At 33.4% G+C, this 17,053-nt stretch overlaps 3 protein-coding genes across 3 annotated transcripts; all 3 read left to right on the top strand.

The window, feature by feature from the left end:
- Positions 1 to 930: 930 nt before the first annotated feature.
- Positions 931 to 2,915, top strand: LOC133318088 (large ribosomal subunit protein uL2m). The gene is made up of 3 exons (XM_061520036.1): positions 931 to 1,070; positions 1,766 to 1,908; positions 2,175 to 2,915. The coding sequence occupies exons 2-3, from the start codon at positions 1,827 to 1,829 to the stop codon at positions 2,690 to 2,692; spliced, it is 600 nt and encodes a 199-aa protein (XP_061376020.1). The 5' UTR covers positions 931 to 1,070; positions 1,766 to 1,826; the 3' UTR covers positions 2,693 to 2,915.
- Positions 2,916 to 4,817: 1,902 nt separating this feature from the next.
- Positions 4,818 to 8,464, top strand: LOC133318053 (COBRA-like protein 6). The gene is made up of 6 exons (XM_061519993.1): positions 4,818 to 4,878; positions 5,045 to 5,124; positions 6,131 to 6,587; positions 7,100 to 7,253; positions 7,634 to 7,911; positions 8,184 to 8,464. Exons 1-6 carry the CDS (start codon positions 4,818 to 4,820, stop codon positions 8,462 to 8,464), a joined length of 1,311 nt encoding a protein of 436 aa, XP_061375977.1.
- A 3,334-nt stretch (positions 8,465 to 11,798) lies between these two features.
- Positions 11,799 to 16,264, top strand: LOC133318052 (uncharacterized). The gene is made up of 2 exons (XM_061519992.1): positions 11,799 to 11,922; positions 13,955 to 16,264. Exon 2 carries the CDS (start codon positions 14,034 to 14,036, stop codon positions 15,978 to 15,980), a length of 1,947 nt encoding a protein of 648 aa, XP_061375976.1. The 5' UTR covers positions 11,799 to 11,922; positions 13,955 to 14,033; the 3' UTR covers positions 15,981 to 16,264.
- Positions 16,265 to 17,053: the final 789 nt, after the last annotated feature.

Raw genomic sequence — 17,053 nt, 5'->3', positions numbered from 1 at the left:
GAAATAGTATTTTTGCAATTATGCAAGGATAAAATTGCGTATTAAGTGATTTTTTTATTAAAGCAAGTAAAAATTGTAAGCAAATGAAAAGGGGGAGAGTATTGAATTATGTTTTCAAAAATAATTTTTTGATTTAAAAAAAAATCTGTTTGATAAGGCTTATTTGTTAAAAATAATTCTAAAAATTACAACTTTTTCTATTTTTAAAGTTAAATTCAGAGAAGATATTTGAATTGTTTTTGTTTTATATTTTACCTTTTGACTTTCAAAATATAAAAATTATAAAAAATATATATTTCATTAATTATTCTGCAAAACAATTTTAAGAATAAAAAAAAAACACTACCAAACAAACCCACTGTCTCTCCCTCATTTTCTTTATTTGGATTTTTTATCCGATTTCCAAACTTAATTTAATTGTTTTATATTTTATCGTATTTAAACATATATTGATACTTAGATAGATATCTAATTTATATGAGATTGATTAAAATATAAGTTCAATTTATTATGTCTAAATCTATTTTTTTTCAATGTTTTTTATATCTTTGAAATTAATTCAAATAATATAACCTTTAAAATAATTTAACTTTTACATAAAAAAATCTATTAATATAATGTACTAAAAAAGAATAAGATGAATGTAATTTATGGGCAAGTTTAAATTTTTTGATAATTTTAAGGTAGTAAAATGTAATTTTTCCTGAATATATTTTATATTAACATCACATTGATTTTTTTTTTTTCTAATAAATATGAAAATTCACCTTAATGTTTTGTTTTTTCCTCATGAATTTGGATATAAGTTTTTTTTTTGAAGTTATCCAACCCTTTGAGACGAGTTGGCTCCCTTCGTGTCCGCACGAGCTTCGAATTTGAATATAAGTTTAACAAACTGATATTTTTATTGAGATTAATAAAAAAGAGAGAAAGATGAAGGAAGGAGTGAGGTAGGGCAGTAGTTGGTGTCGCATTTAAAAGACCAAAAAGCAACGCAACGCAACGCTCCGCTCTCTGTTTCTCTTCTGCTCTCCAAAGTCGGCTTCTTCCTCACTCCTTTTTTTTCTTTGGTAAAGTTTTCGTTTTTCTTCATCTTCTTCTTCTTATTCCTCTTCTTCCCTTCTTTGTATTTTAACATTTTTCGAATCACATCGCATGACATTTAGTTTCCCCATCAATCGTGATCTGTTTTGATTATATCTTATGTTGGTGCAAGAGCTTGACTTTTCTAGGTTTACGTGTAAAATTCTCAAAACCATTTTGGCTTTTAGCTTGAGCGACCGTTTGGTTTGTTCGGTTGCCTGATTTTCCTGGTTATGCGATTGAATTCGTAATATTATAGTACTTTTCAGCTTTCTTTCGTTATTCGTTTGGTTTGTAATGATTGCAGTAATGTTTCTTATGAACGAGGAACTGTTGTGTTATTTACTTCTGGGCTACAGCACTGTCCCTGAAATCACTAGACTTTTGTCTCTCTGCTATCCAGTTAATTGTTTTTCAATGTGTTTATTCTATGCTTTATCCTTAAGGTGCAAGAACTATAATGTGTATCCCTTTCTCATTTTAGTCTGCTGATTCTATGGTAATGATTTAGCTGTAAAGATCTGCTAATTGTATAGTTTTGGGAGGACATTTTAGATGGGAATATGCTTCATTCTTGGAGGCCTTTCCTTGCCTTTTTTTAATCTTTGTGCTTTGCTTAACTTGCCCATAAGCTACTTACTGTTTGAGGTCATTCTTTAAATTGGGACATTCATTTTGGCAGATATTCCAATGACAGATAAACTAGTGAACTACAACCCCTAGTCATTGCACAGGGTGAATCAATGGCTATGTCACTGTGGAGACCTCGCACGGCTTCTTCGGCGCTTAACTTGTTCTCCAATGCTTTTCGCCATTTTTCTTCCGGTACTCTCTCATTCCACACTTTTCATTTGGATAAATTGAACATTTCAATTGTATGTTGTAGCAGACGGAGAAAGATGGGGAAAATTAAAATTAAAATCTTAGCAGATTTGGGGTTTCCTGCGTGTTCACTATTTTTAATTTCATTTGTTATCAACGATGTCAATTTTTTCAGTTGAATTTCACTGCCCTTGCACACTAGATCTGGAATGGAGATTATGGGTTCTCTATTGTTTGTTTTCAATGTGCTTGTTTTGCTTTGGTCACAGATGTTGCAAATAGCACTCGTGATAGTGCTCGCGAGAGTATGATGAATCAAATGATGTATTCTGACATAAACTCACAAATTGGGAGTTGCATGCCGCTGTCTGCAATGCGAATTGGAACAATCATTCACAACATTGAGTTGAACCCGGGGCAAGGTGGTAAGCTGGTTAGAGCAGCTGGAACTAATGCAAAGATCTTGAAAGACCCCACATCAGCATACTGTCTAATACAACTCCCCTCGGGTGTTAAAAAGTTGATTGATTCTCGATGCAGGGCCACTGTTGGTACCGTCTCTAATCCAAGCCATGGAGATCGCAAGCTTAGGAAGGCTGGACATAGCCGATGGCTTGGTCGAAGACCTGTTGTTCGAGGAGTGGCCATGAACCCTGTAGATCATCCTCATGGTGGAGGAGAGGGTAAGAGCAAGAGTAGTGGCCGATGGAGCAAAGGATCTCGCACTCCTTGGGGCAAGCCAACTAAGGGTGGTTACAAAACTGGACCCCTCAAGCGCAGAAAGTAGTTAGGACACAACATTCTCATGCTATGCTTCCTTGTAATAAATAATTGCGGAAACTCTCATCCAATTGATTCCATTAGGTTCAGCCAATTTGTGAGATTATATTATGGGTGCTGAATTTTGTACTAGTGAAAGTAGAAATGTTTGCATTTGCCACTGCAAACTGGGCTTGCACTCAGCTTATACAACTCCATTATTCACTAGATGAAGTTTGCAAGACAGTCTATTATGCTTTTATGAATTAGTTTGAGATTAATTTTGTTGACTTGCTTAAATGTGTGTGAGAGTCTGTTTGTTGCTTCTTTCTTTTCTTCTTCCGTATGGTTATTGATGAGAAGAAAATATTAGATGTTCTTGCTTCGGTAACATTATTGAAAGGGAAATGTTTGTTGCGCATAATGTGAGTCTCACATAACCAGCATATTTCAAGGTGGCTATTGATGATGAGGAATAAAAAGAACAAGAAACAAGGAAAGAGAAAGGGGAATATGAATGATACAGGGATGAGAGTTATGTGAATTAAGTGAGAAAGCTTTGTGTTTTTTATTTCGGTACAAGATGTGGCCTAAGCCCGCGTTTAAGTACTAAATAACATTGTCCTATTGAGAGATGTGTCAGAGCTTAAATTAAGTATATTTTATCTGCATACTTTTTTCTATTTGATTCCTTTTTTTTCCCCTCTCTCTCTTAAATTGATGTACACCTTGCTTAGGAGTTCCATATTATTGTACGTACCTACTGAACCTCTAAACAAGCCAAAATAATGAATTTGGACTTTTCAACCCTTTTCATTTTGGAAGAAAACCTGAACACCAAGACCAGGAACCTACAAAACAATCAGGTAGTGTTTGGTTCGGGAGAATTTTTTTTTACTAGAAAAATGTAATTGATAGGAAAATGGTTGGAAAGTGAGTTTGGTAGGAAAATGTAAAAAAAGTTATTTGGTTGACCGAAATATTACCAGGGAAATTTATTTAAATATGTAAAATCTATATTCGGGAGAAACTTTGCACCTGTTTTTTCACTTTCCCAGTTATCTCAAAATACTACATCTGAAGTGGTATTCTGTAACATTGAAATTCATCCAAAAATCAACACAAAAGTCATTTTTTCATCTATCCTATTTGCCTAGTATTTTTTGAAAAAACCTGAATCAAACGTGGTATTTTCCGATATCCATTTACACTTTTCCATCAATCCCAAAATAAACGTTGTGCTTTATAAAATCTGATTAGATTTTATCTTGTTTGTTGCTTTCAGTCAGTTTTGCCAACGATTTTCATGCTATTGGCAAAGGTTTCGGCCAAGACTGATTGCCATTTTAGTCGTTGTAAGTGATAACAAAAAGGTTGCATGAGATGAGTTTGCATAGTTTGAGAATTAATTCGTACATTTTATTAAAAACTATACTATATTGGGCCGGCTAGAACACCAGTATTATTAATTCATTCATAACGTTCAATATCTATTTCAGTAAAAGGTATTTTAGAAATCATATACGCAAATGTTAGATGCTTTGAGGTATGTTGGTCATCATCTTCAACCATTACCCTGCAGTTAAATTGTAAGCTCATAATTGTTGTGTGTGTATATATATATATATATATATATATATATATATATATATATATATATATATATATATATATATATATATATATACAATTTTGTATTAAACTTTTTAGCCAACTAACATATAATAATTGAATATAAAGGCCGAGAAAAGAAAATAAATAAAATAAAATAAAATAAAATAAAATATCTTCGGTTTCCCAAATGCAGCCTTAATTCTTTTTATTTTATTTTATTTTATTTTTTTCCTTTTTGATTGTGTTTAATGCTGAGGCATAGGATATAGTATGAACATGCATTCCCATTGGCCATTGTTACAACTTTTAACGTTTCCTCTTCTTAATTAGCTGTACATCTACATTCCAAGACTCAACACTGAATAAATAATCACAACACAGCTAGCCACCATTTTGTTCAGTTTCACTGATCCAAATTCCAAGAGTGTCACACCTAAAATCCAAATCAACTTTTCAACTGGTTTTGTTTGTTTGTGAAGGAAGATCAAATATCTCTTTCTTTGAATATGAATCCGTTTTTCGTCATCGATCAAAGATCAATGGGCAACATTTCGATTTTGATATTCTTCTCCATCATCATCATCTCCATATCACCCTCTTGTAAGCACCTCAAAAATTTTCTTTAACATCAATTCCATGTAACGCTTTTTATTTTCTATTTATAAATAAAAATAAAATAATTTTATTTCTTCTTCTTCATCCTCATCCTTTTTCTTCTTTTATGTTTATTTATTTATTAATGGGTAGAATCTGACTGAGAATGCAGATGGATACGATTCGTTGGACCCTTTAGGCAACATCACTATCACATGGGATTTCTTGTCTGATAATGGGGATACAGTCGATGTAAGCATTTATAGTTTTGATTGTTCAATATTTTTCTTGTTTATTTATGGAATTTTTATTAATTTATGTTCTGAGTTAACATTATTTCTGGGGTCAACATTCCCCATTTGTGAAGGTATGAAAGTGGCTGAATCACCTTTACGTTTAAAAATCTTAAAAAATCAAACAAAATGGTATTTTTTTTTTAGTACAAAAAAGGTATTTTATTTCACTTCGATGAAATAATTAAATAAATAAATACACTGTTCAGAATGTCTGCGGGTTTTCGATAATATTAATGAAAAGAAGAAGATGGTGCGATTATGTTCAGCTGCGGCTAAGTTCACGTGCTCAACACTGCACACTACTAGTTCTCTCTCTCTCTCTCGGTTTACTTTCAATCACTTCACGCCACGTCACCAAAGCTCAAGAGCATTCGAGTACTTCACCATGTGAGAATCTGGTACAAAGTTGTGTCTTGTTTCTGTGGGTCGGTGGTTACGTTAACATGAAACAACATTAACAAATGATTCATAATCCAGTGTTTTTTTTTTTTTTTTTTAAATCCACCAAAAACCCAAAAGTGAGCCATTTGATTTCGTTTTATTCAACTTTTTTTTAGCATAGTTAGCCCACAATTTAGTTTCCTTGTTCAGAGGAGCGTACATGCATATAGCAATCAAGTATCAATTTTGTTTTGAGTATGTTTTTCTTTTATCTATCTCTTACTTTTCTCGAGGAAAAAAATTATATTTACAAATTTTTTGTTTATAAATTCTTACAAACTGTATTATGTCTGACCAGTCATAGTTATTATAATTTGTAAACGAATCATTCCCGACGACAAGCTGACATTCTCTTATTTTCTTAATTCTATCTAAAATGTAAAGGTTTTTGTTATGTTGGTATTTGATTCTTAATGTATTGCTTTGAAATGAACAAAGTTTCATCCCAGCACAGCACTTATGCAGTTTGCGTAAATGCATGCCAAGTGCTCTTATGTATAGTTTTCCTTGACTTGGTATAGGTGAGGATATCAGTGTACAACTTCCAACTATATCGGCATGTGGAGGAGCCTGGTTGGAGATTGGGTTGGGCTTGGAAAGGTGACGAGGTGATATGGGCAATGTTGGGAGCAGAAGCTACAGAGCAAGGGAATTGCACAAGATTCAGAGGACAACAGAAACCCCATTGTTGTGAGAAGGAACCAGTTATTATTGATCTTATGCCTGGAAGCCCATATAATCAACAAACTTCTAATTGCTGTAAAGGAGGGGTCCTAACATCAATGATACAAGATCTTACCAAATATGTTGCCACCTTCCAGATGAATTATATGAAACCATCAATCTACCTTTCAAATAGCAATTTTAGCATGCCTGAAAATTTCACCCTTGGAATTCCTGGTTATAGCTGTGGGACACCATTTCAAGTCCCACCAACAAAGTTTACCAAAGATGGACATCGATGGCAACAAGTCTTAGGTGAGTAGTGCTCTTCCTTTTGCTTTTTCTTGCACGAGAGTTTTCAATGCGGATGCTCAAGAATCACAAGCTATGGCCTTTTTGGGCATAATATTTTGTGTATGTGCTAGCAAACATTCTTTGCAGAAGCAGGATTTTCCTTCTTTTTCTGGTGTCTTAGCTTTACAAGTAAAATATAATGCTTATTGCTATAAACCTTACTCACTGCATTTTCTTTTTTGACCTTTGAATTATATCAATCGGGTTGGAGTCTAAGAGTGCTTAACATAACATATTTACACAAAATAATGTGAGTTAAGACTGACTTTCGTGCTTATAACACTATCTCTACTGACAGTGTTTCCTTTGCACTGTTAAGTAGTTCAAATTATATGTGCTTTATCTTTATCTTTGAGTTGTGCTATTTCAGAATTCAGATATACTCAATGATAGCAAGAAAATAAATGCTGCAAGTTCTTGTATATTTCAGTAACCTGGTATTTTATTGTCACATTTTTATGGATTAATTGCAGAGACGTGGAATGTGACATGTATTTACTCCCAGTTTCTAGCATCACCTACCCCAAGATGCTGTGTATCCTTGTCTGCATTCTATAATAGTACCGTTGTTCCTTGCCCTGTATGCAGCTGTAACTGTCAAGGGCTACCGGGGGCACATTGTATCAAGTATAATTTCTTCCCACCTTGAGTTCATTTTTTGTTTTGTGCTTGCAAGCTGCTTCTCTATTTTTATGGCTATGTATTTACCTAGTCTAGAATCTAGATTAAAGTCTTTTCTTCTTCGGCCAATAATTTCGAAAAAGAGGAGTCAATTCCCATTTAAAGATGAGGTTTTTTGTTTGTTTGGGAGGAGTCATTTACTTTACTGAGAATGCAATCATTTATTTGTATGACTCCATTATGATCATTGTGTCCAAATTATGCTTCAAACTTTTAGTTTTACTTGCTACATGAAGTGCTTAAACTTGGAGCTGCTTCTAATGGACGTGGTGGGGTTCCTTATTCTACTTTTCTTGTTAATTTGCACTGTTGTTGAAAATTTTCAGTTCTGAGAAGTCTTCAAAATTGCAACTGCAACAAGCACATGGTGCAGATTCACCAACACCAGTAATCAGGTGTTCAAATCACATGTGCCCCATTCGTGTTCACTGGCATGTGAAACAAAGCTATAAAGAGTATTGGCGGGTCAAGATCACAATCACAAACCTTAACTTTGTCAGAAACTATTCCCAGTGGAATTTGGTGGTGTTACATCCCAACTTGAGAAGTGTAACCCAAGTTTTCAGTTTCAACTACAAGCCCCTGCCAATTTATGGAAATATCAGTAAGTTACTGCATTAATGCCATCTTTCATTGAACATAATATGTTGGACCTAATAGTAGTTGATTCAAATTGGAGACCATTCCATTTCTGTTCCTAATAAAGAATGATTCTGAATTTGGTTCCTAAATTAGGTTTATTACAGAATAGCTGAACCAAATAATCACATTTAATCACAAAACAATATGTTTTAAGGAACCAAATTGAAAAACAGTAAAACAGTTGAATAAGTGTGATGACTTAAATTTCATGTTTGAATTGTGTATGAATTTCAGATGATACAGGGATGTTTTGGGGGATAAAGTACTACAATGACATGTTGCTGACACATGGAGAGAACGGGAATGTACAAACAGAAGTGTTGCTGCACAAAGATATAGGAGACTTCACCTTCAAAGAAGGATGGACTTTTCCAAGAAAAATTTCATTCAATGGAGATGAATGTGTTATGCCATCTCCTGAGGCGTACCCTAGGCTCCCAAACACAGCTCATATTGCCACAACAACCCCTTTCATAGTTTTGTTCTCAGTGTTACTGCTCTCAGTATTGTTCTAAATATTTAGAAGGAATGACTATAGGCTATAGTTCAGCATCTCACATTTTAGCATATTCGTAGTTTAAGCTTAGCTACACAGTAATATTGTTAGCTCACCAGCTGTGTAAGTTCGTTGCTGTAACTTCAAATTTTATACCAATAAATCTTTAGCTATATTTTTTTAATGATTTAATCAAAATAAGTCTTTAATAATAATACAAAAAATTCAATGTATATATATATATATAATATACATATTATTCTTACATCGATATAAGAATATGAAATATTATTATTTTCAGTCATTAATTCACTTATATCAAATGATTCATATAATTTATCAATTAGAGTCAGTCATTAAATACAAGTGAGATCTGATTGACATCAATATTAAAAGTATAATTTACACTAAAAAATAATTTTGACCATATATATAGCACTCATGAGTCATAAGTAAATCGGTCAAATATATAAAAACTTAAAAAACGTTTTTCTTTGGAACTTTTAGTTTTTATTTTCGTGATTCATTATAACAAAAAAAAATTATAATAAGACTTTTTATAAAAGTATATTAGACTAAATTTCTACTTAAAAAAGAAAGAAAGAGAGAATCTAAAATTAAAACTTCCCACACAAAAAATCGTGACAAAATAACCTTTTATGTTTTAATATTTGGTACCAGCTAAATTTTTCTTGGCCCTAGTTAGGTTGGAAGGCTGGCTCTACCAGCGGCGAAAATCATAATCATATAAAGGGAGAGAGAGAGTATTGAGATAAGTAGCTATAAAATTATCATCATTAATTTATCTATATAAGATTTTGATTCACTTATATTACATAATCATATTAAATAATGGATAAAGGATTTCTTCAGTCATCGGAGATAAAATTATCTCCAGTGAGTTCAAAACGACGTCATTTTGAGGCAGAAATTAAAGTATTTTTGTAATTATAATATATTGCAAAGTTATATAGTCTTTGTTATTATAATTTTTTAACTTTATAACTTAAAACGACGTCGTTTTAAGCTCGCTGAATATGATTTTATTTTCAAATATAAGCATGCACGTTTCGTTTCATTTCATTCCCTCCCTCTCAATCATCTTATCCTAATCCATCCTGACAGACCTGACTTCTTAAATAGATGAGATTATTTGAACTAAATTGGAGTAATCCACGCAACCATAAAAGTTTGTTTTTCTTTGGACAAAAAAAATTACGATATGTCACCCAACATAAAAATATGCAAAGTAAGATAAAAAAGAGAGAGACCTATCACCTTTAGGAAGACGATTTCTCTCAAATAATATGTCTAACCTTTAAAAATTACTAATTTTTTTTTATCATAAATAATTGATGACTTCAACTTATTGTATCATTTAGAAAGGATGCAAGCAACATTTGATCTATTTAAGACCAAAAACCGAGTCGAATCCAAGTTTCATTACTGACAGAATACAATTCGACATTGAATCGAGGCAAACACAAATTTTTTTTTTTTTTGGTAGATAGGCAAACACAAATTTATTGATGGATAAAAGTACATTGATATCTTGATAAGATTTAATATAACACATGACCCCATCCCATCAAATGAAAAGTTGATGTAACTTTGCCTGAAGCCAGCCCTTCACTTTGTCTATAAACGAAGGTTGACCTCCGAGGGAAAAAAATGGTAAAAATTGTGTCAAAAGAACATGAACTTGCTGCTTACACTAGGCTGAATTCGACAACCATGGAAATTCACCAAGAGATGGGATATATAATAATCACTAAAACAAGCTATTACGTTTAGTCTAGTGATAAAGAGTTTGGGTAGATTATATTAGATTATGTGTTTAATTATCACTTGTATAAAAAAGAAAAAGGGGAAAAATATTTGTCCGTTTAAAAGACATAACTTTTGTCATTTTAGATTCTAACCGTTGAGTTTCGTCAATCAATGGTTATAATTAATTGTGAATAACTAATTAATTAGTAAGTTTAATCTAATAAATTATAATCATTGATTGACAGAAATTAAAAGTTAGGATCTAAAATAACATAGAGTTATATTCTTTAAAAGGACAAACATCTTTTTCAAAAAAATAATAATAAAAACACCCCTACGATTTAGTCTTTTATCACTTACCCTCCTTATGTTATTTTTTTTTTATCTCACGTTCACATTTTACATGTTTAGTAATTATATTAACCTTTAGCCATCACTGTTCCTCCGCACTCCGGATTAGTCCCATAGCCGGCTCAAAGAGTCGAAGCTCGTGGGAATACCGGAGGGAGCCAACTCGTCTCAAAGAGATAATTAGAATTGGGTAACTCCAAAAAAAAAGTAATTGTATTAACTTGCCCATTTTATCTCTATTTTGCCTGTATTAAAAACACTAATATATGGTTGAAATTTTGGCAAAAACCACTAAATCATCAAAGCCTGTTTGTTGTCGTGACCAAAATCTTTATCTCAGATTAGCAAGTAAAATAAGGATAAAATGAACAAGTTAGTTCAAGTATTAATGATGTTAAATGTGAACTTTGGTGAGAAAATCATAGGGAAGGCAAATGATAAGAAAAAAAGCACAAAAAAATAAGTGATAAATCATAAAAGAATAAACCAAAGCAGAATTTTTGAACTCTTGCTTCTAATATAATATAGGATATGATATTTGCCTACAATTTTTCATGTTTAACCTACCTATACTTTTCCAACACCATCTGATCAAAATCTTAAGAGAAAAGAGAAAATGTGAAGAAACGATGTTATGAAGGAATAGGTAAAGTAGGTATAGAAAAAAGTAGACATAACATGGTATTCCATATAATGTATTATAAAAGGGGATATTTTTACTATAAAAAAATCCGCTAGCAACTCACTATGAATCTAATCATCGTTGGATCAAAGAGAGAATGATGAAAAATTTCTGAAGAAAAAGTAAATACTGATCTAACAGTGACTAGATAGGTAATGAGTTGACATTAAATTTTTTTAGTAGTGAGAATATTCTCCTTATAACATAAAAAGTTTAAAAGAATTTTATTATAAAAATTAAGATAATTTTACTGCAGTCTATTTTATTATATTTAAATATTTTTCTATCCAATTTTTAATTTTTAAATTTATTATTCATATATATTTTTTTATATATTGATATTTAGATAAATATAAATTTTTTAAAATTGATTAGAAAATAAAACCAAGTTTATCAGGTTTAATTTTACTTTCTATCCAATTTTTAAACTCTAATTCTATTATTCTTACCATATCTTATTCGTTATATTATTAATATTTAGATAGATATCAAATTTATATGAGATTCACCAAAAAAAAAAAAAAAAAAAGAGAAAGAGGAAGGAAGGAGTGAGATAGGGCAGGGCAGTAGTTGGTGTCGCATATAAAAGACCAAAAAGCAACGCTCTCTGTTTCTCTTCCGTTCTCTAAAGTCGGCTTCTTCTTCTGGCGATTCCTCACTCCTTCTTTTCTTTGGTAAAGTTTTCGTTTTTCTTCATCTTCATCTTCTTATTCCTCTATTTTTTTCTCTGCTTTGTATTTGATCCTTTTTCACATCACTTCGCATGCCAGTTTCCCCATCAATCATGATCTGTTTTGATTCTATCTTATTGTGCTTCAAGTGCTAGACTTTTCTAGGTTTACGTGTAAAAATCTCACCTTTGTGTTTATATATGTGAAACCCTTTTGGCTTTTGGCTAGAGCGACCGTTTGGTTTGTTGGGTTGGGGTTTTTTTCGTTGCCTGATTTTCCTCGTGATTCGATTGAATTGGTAATATTGTTATACCTTTAAGCTTTGTTTCGTTATTCATTTATAATTTGTTTTGTTTTTCCCCATCTTATGTGGCTTCATATTTGAATTTTTTTTAGTTTCAGGGTTGGCATCTTGGAAAATTAAATCCATAAGTTTAAGCTAATTGTCATGTGTAATAAAAATATATTATATTCTCGGAATTATATTGCATTTTTTTGGGGATTTTAATTCTCATACTTTTGAGTGTAACGACCGGTGTTCACATTGAGAAAGTGCATTCCTGCACGGTTATAATATGAGTTATTCTTGCTAATTCAATGACTCTTTTTGATAGCTTTTGGATTATGAACAATAGATTGCACCCGATGTGTTCTTTTCTTTAATTTTTCTTTTAATGGTGTGATATTTTTTTTGGGGGGGGAGGGGGGCGGGGAGGGAAGGGAAGGGAAGAAAGGGTAATGCTATGCATATCTGAGTATGTAAAAGCAATGCCATAAACTTTTTTTGCCTGGATTTCGAGAATTGCAGAAATTTTGCAAAGATTGCAGAAATATTTCTTATGCACGAGGAGCTGTTGTGTTATTTACTTCTGGGCTGTAACATATGTAGATGTGTTGCTAGTACTAACCAGACACAGTACTGTTCTTGAAATCACTAGACTTTTGTCTCTCTGCTATCCTGTTAATTGTTTTTCAATGTGTTTTTTCTATGCTTTATACTTAAGCTGCAAGAACTATTATCTGTACCCGTTTCTCATTTTAGTCTGCTGATTCTATGGTTTAGCTTTAAAGGTCTGCTAACTGTATAGTTTTGGGAGGACATTTGGATGGGAATATGCTTCATTCCTAGAGACCTTTCCTTGCCATTTTTATCTTCGTGCTTTGCATAACTTGCCCATAAGCTACTATACTGTTCGAGGTCATTCTTTACATTGGGACATTCATTTTGGCGAAGATTCCAATGACAGATAAACTAGTGAACTACAACCCCTTTTGGTCTGAACTTCTTTATTGGTCTCTTATCGAGTTCTGGTAGGATAGTTTTGATTTTTCTATTCCTTTTAAGAGGTCCCTAGCTAATATTTCTTTGAATTTCTAAATCACACTCCTAACCTTCCAAGGTTCCTTCCATTTGGAAACCCAAAGCTTCCTCGAAGTCAAGTCTATTATTTGAACAACAGTACATAGCAGGATAAAAACAATCAAAGTGGAGAACTGGAGATCTAGCTCAGACTCAGAGACAATATGCCTTTTTTTTTTTTTTTTACTTTTGTGTGTATGATGACTACTTTCCCATGAAACAATTGTGATTCTAGGGGTCTTCAAGAGGAGCAGTGGGTGCATTGATCTACCCTTAATCAATTTTTGATTGTTTGTTTTAAAAGCTTCTGTAAAAGTGAAGAGGCTTAAATTTTATGATAGTGCAATTTTTTCTATCCATTGGTGTGTGATTGCAGTGGGCACTGCTCTTATTTTTTAGTATGCTTAGCTTTGATGTTCTGTTACTTTGTTCATATCTACTTCAATGAAGTTGATATCTCCATTATGCAGTGAGTTGGGCAACCATGCATTCTTAGCTTTTTCTTTTAACTTCATTGTACATAGACATTTTGTTTGGAGGATCTCTCCTTGTCCTACCAGTTGTACTTCCGCACTTTACTCCCTAATGTAATATCTTTTATTAAAAATAATGTTTTGATTTATTATGTTCATGGTAGCATGAATTTCTCTGATTGCAGTTTTCCTTGAAATGCAGTTTTGAGTTGTTATAAAATCAAATTTGAGGGAGATATTGTATTGAAGTTAAGCTGTTTCTGGTTCTGTTGGCCCCCATTATGGCTGTACATACAAAACCCCGTCTTATTGCTTACTCAGACGAAATTGTAGATGGGCAGTCTATTTTTGTTTCTTCGAACTGTCTTCCTATCAAGGCTTTGAAATATGAACCTGCTGGTCACGCCTTCCATTGTGCTGCACTTAAACTTCGTGGTGTTCAGGAGGATAATAAAGATGCTGATAATAAAAAAGTGGTTGGTGAAAAGGAACAGACATATCTCCCATCTGATTCTTATAGCAGCAAGAGCAAAAAGAAATCTGGTGATGGGGACAAGCAGCAAGACCACTATGCATTATTGGGTATGAGCCATCTAAGGTATCTTGCTACAGAGGATCAAATACGTAGAAGCTATCGTGAAACTGCCCTGAGGTTTCATCCTGACAAACAGGCTGCTCTACTTCTTGCTGAGGAAACTGAAGCTGCAAAGCAGGCAAAGAAGGATGAAATAGAAAGCCATTTTAAGGCAATACAGGAAGCATATGAAGTGTTGATTGATCCTGTGAAGAGAAGAATTTATGATTCCACAGATGAGTTTGACGATGAGATTCCGACTGACTGTGCTCCACAAGACTTCTTCAAGGTGTTTGGCCCCGCATTTATGAGGAATGGGCGGTGGTCAGTCAGTCAACCAATTCCAACACTAGGTGATGATAATACTCCATTGAAAGAAGTTGATAATTTCTACAATTTTTGGTACTCCTTCAAAAGCTGGAGGGAGTTTCCCCATACTGATGAGTTTGATCTTGAGCAAGCTGAATCTCGGGACCATAGGAGGTGGATGGAAAGGCAGAATGCAAAACTGTCAGAAAAAGCTAGGAAGGATGAGTATGCACGGGTACGCACTCTTGTTGATAATGCTTATAAGAGAGACCCAAGAATATTGAGAAGAAAGGAAGAGGAAAAAGCTGAGAAGCAAAGGAAAAAGCAGGCTAGGTTCCTGGCAAAGAAGTTGCAGGAAGAAGAAGCAGTCAGAATTGCAGAAGAGGAGAAGCGACGAAAAGAGGAGGAAGATAGACGAGCTGCAGAAGCTGCTTTACAACAGAAGAAGGTGAAGGAGAAAGAGAAAAAGCTCTTGCGAAAGGAGCGAACGCGTCTTCGAAATCTTTCAGGACCTATTTTGGCACAGCATTTACTTGACATTTCTGATGATGGTATAGAAAGGCTTTGCATGTCACTGGATATTGAGCAGCTGAGGGGTTTGTGTGAGAAAATGGAGGGCAAAGAGATGTTAGAGCAAGCAAAAGTTGTAAGAGATGCACTGAGTTGTAAGGAAGATTCCGTTGATGAGAAAGATGAGAAAAGTAATCAACATAATGGTTCCATCAAGTCTAATGGTAGTGCTTCACTAAGCAACATGGAGAAGAAGGAGAAACCTTGGAATAAAGAAGAGATTGAGCTATTGAGGAAAGGAATGCTAAAATATCCCAAAGGAACTTCACGTAGATGGGAGGTTATTTCAGAATACATTGGTACTGGAAGATCTGTTGAAGAAATTATGAAGGCAACTAAAACTGTTCTCCTCCAGAAGCCTGATTCGTCCAAAGCTTTTGATGCCTTTTTAGAGAAAAGGAAACCTGCTGCACAATCAATTGCATCTCCTCTGACAACCAGAGAAGAATTGGAAGGGTCTGAAAGTAGTGCTGCTGCTGCTGCTGCGGCGGCCGCTACGGCCACCGCCACTGCCGCCTCAACAACAAATAACTCAGAAGACTCTCATACAGATAATCAGAACTCTACTGCAAATGCAAATGGAGTTTCCGAACAAGATGTGTGGTCTGCAGTGCAGGAAAGAGCACTGGTTCAAGCTTTAAAAGCCTTTCCAAAGGAAACTAACCAGAGATGGGAGCGTGTCGCCACAGCTGTCCCTGGGAAGACTATGAATCAGTGCAAGAAAAAATTTGCCGTGATGAAGGAGAGTTTCAGGAGCAAGAAAAGTGCAGTTTAACTTATAATTTGTTGGATTTGGCATGATGAGATACATAGGACAGGAGGCAATACCATACCTGTGGAGTTGCTTTTTAGATTTTACAGCTAAAATTTTTTAGGAGCTCGAACTCAGGATAGGTTAGTTTCATATTCCTCCATGTCCATAGGAATTGGTTCTGCCATTTTCTTATATTATTGCCTTCTTGATACCCTAGTTTGAACTTGGAATACATTTATGTTTACTTACTTGTATTGATTATTATGAGAGAGCAAACACCCCTTTGATATTTTAACCATTTTTAAAACAACCAATATTCTATCATCCAACGGGATCTATCTGGTTTGGAAGATTCTTTACTAAAACAACTACTGAACCACTTTCTTAATTCGCAACTGTACTAAGCTTTCATGATGCTTGTGCAGTTATGTAAAACACGTTCAATATTCCTTTGGGTATATTTCAATTTGCACATGCGGTGGTTTCTGGTATAAGATTTTTGACTTGCAATAGCTGCCAGTTAGCTCAAGTATTTATAGTTTGGCTCAAAAGTCAAGATTATATTTTTCGGGAAGGTTATGTTTACTATCATTTTATATATACTACTCTTATGATCTATTTAATAGAAAAAATTAGCTGCTGTTCATTTTGAATTAATTTAATAATAATTAAATAGGTTAGTAAGAATGATAATCCTAAAATGATAATTATTATAATGTTAATATTGCAATTGAATGAGTAACAAAGTAACTATTTAAATTGGAAAATATTTTATTTGTATTTTTGATTATTACTAAATTATTAAATTTTTGAACCTTATGTTTAATATTGATAAGTGAGAAAGAAAATTAATGGAATGGTAATAATATTTTGAGTATTCTAATAAAAGATGATTCAGTTAAAAGAATTTTTGTTATAATCAAGATTTTGTAGTAATTTTCTTAATTATTACCTAACCACATTTGACACGAGCTGTCGAACTCGCGCAAATTAAAAATTATTTTTTTATTAGGGTTCAGAAAATTTGTAGTAAAGTGGAAACCCTAAGTCGTCTCTCAAGGAAATTGTTTTGGTAAAAATCGCGTATGATGACA

This window comes from Gastrolobium bilobum, unplaced genomic scaffold, assembly GCF_033153095.1.
Source record: "Gastrolobium bilobum isolate Gb01-03AN ecotype WA unplaced genomic scaffold, APGP_CSIRO_Gbil_v1 utg5420, whole genome shotgun sequence".
In the NCBI taxonomy this organism is placed as follows: Eukaryota; Viridiplantae; Streptophyta; class Magnoliopsida; order Fabales; family Fabaceae; genus Gastrolobium; species Gastrolobium bilobum.
Note: the sequence above shows the minus strand (reverse complement) of the source record. Positions and strands in the feature narration are given on the sequence as shown.